Raw genomic sequence first — 8,484 nt, 5'->3', positions numbered from 1 at the left:
GTTAATGAATAACGATGAAGACGAATAATATAGAGAGTGATAGTGATATAGTACTTGAATATATTGTGTAAATATAAATATGTGTGGAATATAATATATCTTAATAACCTAAACTACGCACCTATGCCTGAAGTTTTGTAGTCGTCTAACAATAGAGAGATGTAACTATGTTTATTATATTAATTATAAATGTCTTGATTCATGAATTTATAACTTTTCTACACTTTAAAAATGAAGAATTATATCTACAATTATTAATATTAAACATTCTTAAACACGAATCCTGAAGATGCATAGTCATCTAACCTTAAAAGGTCCATAATAATAAATACGAAACGATTAGAAAACGACAATATTGAATAATAATTACGACACCAATATTATATAGGTAAATGTATCGCATTCACATGACCATTTAAAAATAAGCAACCCCTCGTTCAACAGTCCTTCCAATGGAAAATGTAGAAAGAAAATTAATAAAAACCAAAGACCCTTTTTATCTTTTTGCAAAGATAAATAATGAAATAGATGGATAGTGATAAAAGAATTCATAGATAATACGCAAACTATGTTTTTACCTGAACTGCGTCAACGTAACGAAAAACAGCGAATGTACTAACAGCCTCTTAAAGTAATGAAAGTAAAAAAATGAAGATACTCGTTTAGCTAATAAGAATGAAAGCAATCCGTCAAACCGGATCAATCCGGATTCTAAAATGAGGAAAAGGGCGAAAACAAAACAAATTTATACACTAAACAGTATTAAATCAGGACAGAGACTGCCGGTACATCCACTGTCTACAAGGAGAGAAGGAGAATATATAAAAATAAATAACCCGGAACTGGTCATGGCCCACCCCCTTCGGGACACCGTGCCGTGTCCTTGCCACTATCCTGGTAACGATTTTACGCTATGAAGTGTCTCCAAACCGCTTCAACGTAAACTTGTCACCTGATGAGTGCCAAAGACATGCAACGGTAGCCCGACCCCCCCCCATGCCAGTTCCGAGTTACGAAGTTTTATAAATTTTCCTACTATCAAAATCAGATTTATGGAACAAGACACTGATACATCAACCGATATTTGTATTGATCGGGCACATATTGCGAAGGTATAGCGAATAGATGTTAAACCCGCTTCTAAAAACGCGACTCTTACTATGGCTTTTTCGCATCGCTTTCGATATTGTCTATGCATCTGAATAATGAATAACGCAAACAGTCTTGGACCGATATTTATAGTAAAGATACATTGTTAAATGATCATTTTATACAAAAAAAAAGAATTAATGTCTAGAATGGGACGAAATGAAAATTTCCTATCAAACGCAAAAAGAATTACGCCAATCGGTTGAAAACTCACGGAGTTATCGTGTAAAAAATCAAAAACATACGGTCGAATTGAGAACCAGCCGTAGTCGCTGTCTCTTTGTTAACAGACGTTTTTGGGAACGTCTGTTAACAAAGAGACAGAAGATGTTATAGTTTCATTCGATCGATCAGTCAGATTAGTCCCATCCTATTCTTACATAAATGATGAACCTTAGAAATTCTTGTTTGCGAAATTGCGCGTAGTCTATTAAATACTACTTGACCGACTGTAATGAAATTTCACGATAAAATGTTTTATAGCTCCGAATTGGACATTAGAAAATTTGTGAGAAAAAATATAAGAGTGGCTTTTTTAATAACCAGACTGTCGCAGAGAACGCTGATACGTAATAAATTTATGAGATTAAAAAAGGTTATAGTTTACCAAAGCGCTGCATAGCAACACGATACCCGCATAAAATTATTTCTAACAACGCGTTTTTATTGAGTAATTTAATACTTGACGCAGTTTACCGAGTTAAAGTCTGCCGAGTAATTCCCTTTTTTTTAATCCCCAAATTAACACATAACATTTTGAATATGAATAGAATAAACGACTCAAATTCCTTCCCACAATCCATCTCTACATTATACAACAATACACCGAGATAACTTTTAATATACGTGTACATTAACTGTTATATATTTGAAATACGAATTATTAAATTTATTATTTATTACGGTATAACAACAGGCCAAGGGTAAATACTGGCAATGATCATAATGTTCACTCGAACAAACATTATGACACATATGGACATATACAACAAGTATAGACACTGAGAACCGTCCTACATTTCCATTTAACGAGTCGATGGTAAAGAATAACAAATTCCTATGGACGTGTTAATTACCGCGAAAACTATATCAAAGATATAGTACTACGGTAATCATCAAATAAGATTATTAGTTGCTTTAAAATTAATCGTTACTACATAATGTAGTAGGAGTGTAGGTACCATAGACCTACCTAAAGTTATGAGCAAAACTATCTATGTACACTAAAGTCTCTAGTATCTAGTATTATATTTAAACGTCTCTCATTTTCGTGTAAATACAAATCGAAGGCGTAGGGCCCCATTATCCTAGCTTATAGAACGATCCAACTATTTCTAAACACACGCGAAAGGTGGCGTGCAAGGTATAACAGTTTAAAAAGTAAACGAAGTGCACGAGTAAATAGTGAAACGAAAAGTACTCAGGGGAGTGAAAGTGAAATACATATTTACTTTAATGTACTGTGAGTGAAGGACGACAAACTTCGACAAAATCCAAAAAACTTTTCGTCAAAATTCGATACTTTTCCCTCAACCGCAAGAGCATCAGTCCCATTCGTAAGTTTATGATCGTGAGATGCTGTTGTTAGTGAAATCTTAAATACCACTTAACCGACTGTAATGAAATTTGATTAAATATAGCGACGAATGGGACTAACGCTACTAATTAAGAAAATTAAGGAATTTTGAAATCTGGCCAAAACACGGTCACCTTCGCCGATCACAGACAGCACAAAACAAATTCTCAGAAATCGAAAAACTTAGACAATAAAAAATCGAATAGACACCTCAGATATCTCGCGTGATTAAACATTTTTTTTCGGTTAAGCCTATCGAATGGTGCAATTAAGTTACACGTAATTGTCTTAATATTATCAACCATATAAGGTTTCTACACATTTAATCTATGAATATTCTGATTCGGGAAATATTTCAAACGCTACAGTAATTAACATTATAGATTAAATACGAGTGAGATAAGTAAAAGTTCTTAACCATAAAACTACACACATATATTATAATGTTAGCCAGTGATTATAATCAGAAGCCTTCTAAATAGACACACATGTAAATATTTTGCCAATAATATAATTTGACACTAAAAGACTATAACTACGACCGTATTAATTAAGGGTGAACTAAAACTGATGGGATTTTAACAACGGTCAGTGTGTTCAGACCGTATGTGGATTGGGGGGGGGCAATAATAACCATTTGCGAAAGAGATTATGTAACTGGATAGATAAAATATTTTGGAATTTCATAGTAAAATTAAAACTAATAAACACGAACCCATACAAACGCAATCATAACTCCAACCCAACAACGTTGTAAGAAATATAAAATCAGGGAGATAAATTAATTGTATTGGAAAGTCGCAAACTAATGGAAATACAATTCAAAAATAATACTGCAGGTAAATGTACGAGCCGAATGAGTAGCAGTCCATAAACATAAACGTTTAGAATTTACTTCATAATAGAAAATTAGCTAAAACATTTTAAAACAATAAACCCGTACTTAAGCAATAAAGAGAATTAATTAATATAATAATGTTGAACTAAATCGAGATCATTATCTTTGGAAAAGTGTACAATTATTTGGTATAAGGCATTCAAAAGCCACGCGAGCAAATTTGTTATCCAATTTGCATGACACATGGCTTGGTCAAACCAAGCGGGGTGTTACAGCGATCAGGCGATCGCTTGCTTATGTTATCAAATATGAACAATAAAAATAATCGTCGTCATACCATTTACCAGAGATTTAGCCTATTTGAGCAATTCCAGTAGGAAGAAAAACTATCGACTACACGGCAATATATTAAAACTAAATAAATTAACTGAAGCGGTAGCCTTGCAAGTGGTATGACGAATGTTTGCGGTGGTATTGTCTAAATTATTACTTATTGCAATAAACCAGTATTTAGATAGCCAATGTGCTTGCAAACGCCCACGAGCGAATCCATCCCGTTGTTAAATCCAAATGTAACCCAAATTTTGACCCCAAAAACATATTGAACAATTCGTAAAATTAAAGTTGACAACTTCCATGATACAAAAGAAAATGAGCCAAAAAAATATTTTTTCATTACAAATAACAAAAATCCGCATTAGATTCCATAATAATGTTGTGCAATATAAATTACTAAGCGTGATATTATCGAAAAATTTACTGTTTCTGTACCATCATATAAATAAGAGCGAAGTACAAAATATACCGTCATCTTCATATCGTACATTTAAAGGCTGATCCACACGTGCTAACACCGAGTCACCCCCGAGGGTGAGCCGGCACGTGTGAACCAGCCGACAGCGCCTCCAGCAAGCATCCATGTGAAAGAGCTCAATCACAAGGGATGCGCAGCACCCATACCCGTACCGACCGTAACCGTACTAAATTCGCGAACCCTGTACGTTTCTCTTCATTGGCTATCTGATACTGCAACGGAACTAATCAACGACGTACGCAGCAAAAATATATCGAAAGCATTGTAAATTCGCAGAGTTTGACCGTGTGACGTATACCCAACTATTGCACCCAGGAGGCGGGGACCCAGAGCGGCTCGGACTGCACGCGCCAGGAAGCTTTAAGCAACTGAGAAAGGGCACCTGCTAAGTCCTCATTGACGATCTCCTCGTCGAACATATAGCCGTACAGGAAGTTGATGCGGGTGGACGAACGTACTATGTCGTGGAACTCCTCTTCCTGCAACAAATTGTCGTATGAAATAATCCGTAGTAGCGATATAGATATATCTGTATGTATTATAAAGTCTAGCTGTCTGCCCGCGGCTTCATTTGCTTGAACTACAGTGTCGACTTTTCTTCAAACAAAGGGAATTGCCAAAAATACTTGAATCTTCAGTTCTCAATCCAAAGATTTAGCTGAGCGTTAGTATGTCAGTTGACAATTAAGTCAATTTTCATTTTGTATACTAGATTGTGATGGTACGGTGCAAAGCCTATGGATGTGTTATCTTAAGTATCATGTTATATAAGAATAGAGCAGATAACGGACTGACAGATATGTGAGTGGATACTGAAAATACTATTAGCATGGTAGGCCTGACTACAGATTGACTTGAAGAAAATCGATCGGTGAAAGTTATATGAAATGTTTTTCTAGCCCGAAAGCTTCAAGGAGTCACGGCATGGTATGACAGATCATACTATACTATATCCTACTAATATTATAAATGCGAAAGTTTGTAAGGATGTGTGTGCGTTTGTTTCTCTTTCACGCAAAAAACTACTGAACCGATTGCAATGAAATTTGGTAGGTAGTTACAGCTGGACAACTTTTTATCCCGATATTCCTACGGGATACGGACATACGCGGGTGAAACCGCGGAGCGCAACTAGTATTCGATATTTTTAAGAGAGCAAGAGAATATAATTTTTGCTTCTTACCGTAAAAGCCCTAGAGCTCTCCTTATCGAAGGTAGACCGCGCGTTAGCTGCAGTCCTGGTTTCCACGAGGCGTTCGAAGGGGGGTGGTTTAACGAATACTATATATGGACGAAGACGAGGCGTGCGCAGCATCTTAAGCGCTTGCCAATGAGGACTTAGCACGCATACGCGCCCTGTGAAAGAAAAATCACTCTTAATCATCTAAGAATATAGACTGGAACTTATTAATTACAGTCGGATACGGAGAAAAGGCTTCCGTGAGCTTGTTTTCTAACAAAGCAGGCAAAGCCCAATGGTGTTATTATGAAAAACCAAATCACATTCAGTATTTAGTTGTATTATGAGAAGTCTAAGACTATGTCTATGACAGACTTAGCATAGTGATATTTTTTGCTGAAGTAGCCGTTAAGACTATAAAATGCCTCGACACACCAAATTTGGCCGCAATAAGAAATAATGCCTCCTATTATTTTAATGAATCAAACCCTCCGAGTCTTCCGTTTCGATTTTTTTCGTATTAAATGAATAGTGGTTTAACTTTTATGTAATTACAAGAAATATAACACACTGTATATTTCATAAACATAGTTGCATTCAGTCTAGGCTTCCGTTTGATTCCAAGCAAGCATCTCATGCCTAAATTACTATCAAAATTTTGAAAAAATACTATTCATTAAATTCAGTCTTTATATTAAATCTTGAGGATTAAAGCTATTCATCATTCAAATTAAATGAAAAAATGTCTTCTGAATACAATTAAGTTCAAGTGGATCTATTGCCCAACAATGAAACTCCAAGCCTCCTAATGACTCCAAACTTTTAAACTATTTACTGATCTGAACCAAGTGGCTGAGAAGCGTAAGTACCCCATTGTTGATTAAAAAACTATTCATATTTGAATAATATGGACACTCACCAGAATTAATGATAGTTTCAACACTCTCCGCAGAAGTCCCGTACAGATTGCCTTTATACTCTCCATGCTCTATAAACTTTCCATCAGAAACATCCTGCTCCATCTTCTCCCGCGTGACGAAAACATACTCCTTTCCATTCTGCTCACTGGACTTCTGCGGCCGGGATGTATCTGTTGAAAATTCTTTGCTTTAATGTCGAGTTCCAGAAATTTCCATCCGCCGCAGCGGTGAGGACGCTTGCGCGAAACTATTGATGTTGTATCAACAGGTCGGCTCGACATTGAAACGCAATAGGCTAGAGCGCCTGCGCGCACTTGGCTATCGATTTTCATCGGGACGCCATTTTGGATTCAATTCGCCAACGCAATATTATATAAAAATGTACAGTAATATAAGTGTTGTGCAAATAGAAGAACTATATGTTTATAGAAAAAAGGTTCAATTCAATGGTATCATGATATCGTTGCGACACTGCGCTATATATGTTTTCATCAGGCTCCATTTTGTATACACAATAGACGAGTTGCGCAAAAGAGCTTTTCTTAACCAAGGGTAATACCGATACCCGTGACATTGAAAATCCGACGACGTCATTAACCGTGACATTGAGCACATGGGGAAAAGGTTTCTTTGTTCAGCATGTTCAACCGTAGCAGCGGTTTATGACAAGTTTATGAAAATGGAATCTCAGTGATTATTTCATGGAAATTAAAGCTATGCTGTTTATTCATGCATTTATTCATCCTTACAGACACAAGTTAATCAATATTTTATAGCATTTTTATTAGTATGCAAAAATTTAAAATTCATCAGAAAATATGCATAAAGGTTACCTTTCATTAATTCTGGGCGCTGCCATTAAACTAAATTTACACTAGATAGTCCAAACACACATCACTTTTGTCTCTCAGATAAAAAAAGAGGAGATTTTGAAATAAATTACTTCACAACTTATTCAACACCAAGCACAAAATGTTTCGGAACAAATCTAAAAAAGACTAAACACCAATTTGTGGTTAGAGAATAAATTTACATGTATCGTGTGAAAACAAAATTAATATATAGTCGCGCCCCATAAACTTCGGTAACATATGAGATTAAAAACACCCAATTCTAATAACCATGTTAAACATGCCACGTTTTCCCTTGGAAAAAAAAAAACATTGTTTGAATAAAAAAGGAAATAATTAAAATAAAAAGCAGAACACAAATCCGACGCGACCGATATAAAGGAATGCATAAACTAAACTGAACTCCCAGGGCGTCTAGATAGAAAACCTGGAGCGTAAAGTGCATGCGCGGATGCAATGTGACCTTGAATAATTAATCAATATCGTACACCCACTATCAAGTCCTAGCCTATGGAGCTTAAAAGGCATGCGCGAGCCCGGGCCGAGCTACCGAATCTATATATAATATGAAATGAAATACATCAAGTAACATCATTCTAATTATTCCATTAAATAAGTTCGAAAATTAAAGATTTTTATAATACGTATTCCATTCGTACAACAAAATTTTAAAAATCCGAGTACATATTTCACTCTTTATCACGCAATAATTATAAGTATGACATATTTCTTTAAAGTGTTCAAAACGTCACGACTGAATAACTAAAGGATACACAAAACTGAATTTCCCAGGGCATCCTGATATAATATCCGGATCGCTAAAGTGCATGCGCGGATGCAATGTGACCTTTCGATAAAATCAATATCCCCAGTTCCCATCATTAAAAAACTTCCGGAATCATCCAGGCTAGCTCAAAAAGCACGTGAAAGACCGGTAGCGAATTATCGGAATAAACACAACACTCTTTTAAATAGTCCCATTAATTTTAAGTACGAGTTGTTAAAATTTTGCAACTAACTTGCAACCCGCGACCGGATTGAACAATAGCAGAAACAGAACTGAGTTTCCCAGGACATCATAGAAGCTCTGGAGCACTAAAATGCATGCGCGAATGCAACGTGACCCTGAATAATCAATACATTATACGCCCACCTA

General features: G+C 35.8%; 1 protein-coding gene across 2 annotated transcripts in view; it reads right to left on the bottom strand.

The window, feature by feature from the left end:
* Nucleotides 1-224: 224 nt before the first annotated feature.
* Nucleotides 225-8,484, bottom strand: part of LOC119835733 (MAGUK p55 subfamily member 7) — a 35,753-nt gene continuing 27,493 nt past the window's right edge. For both annotated transcript variants that reach the window (XM_038360713.1, XM_038360714.1), the window contains 3 exons: nucleotides 6,477-6,647; nucleotides 5,561-5,733; nucleotides 225-4,856 (listed from right to left, as the gene is read on the bottom strand). In XM_038360713.1, coding sequence (XP_038216641.1) covers nucleotides 4,680-4,856; nucleotides 5,561-5,733; nucleotides 6,477-6,647 — 521 coding nt within the window. In that variant the 3' untranslated portion in view covers nucleotides 225-4,679. The remainder of the gene's footprint in view (nucleotides 4,857-5,560; nucleotides 5,734-6,476; nucleotides 6,648-8,484) is intronic.

This window comes from Zerene cesonia, chromosome Z (genome assembly GCF_012273895.1).
Source record: "Zerene cesonia ecotype Mississippi chromosome Z, Zerene_cesonia_1.1, whole genome shotgun sequence".
Lineage (NCBI taxonomy): Eukaryota > Metazoa > Arthropoda > Insecta > Lepidoptera > Pieridae > Zerene > Zerene cesonia.
This window is presented reverse-complemented; position numbering and strand designations above follow the sequence as displayed.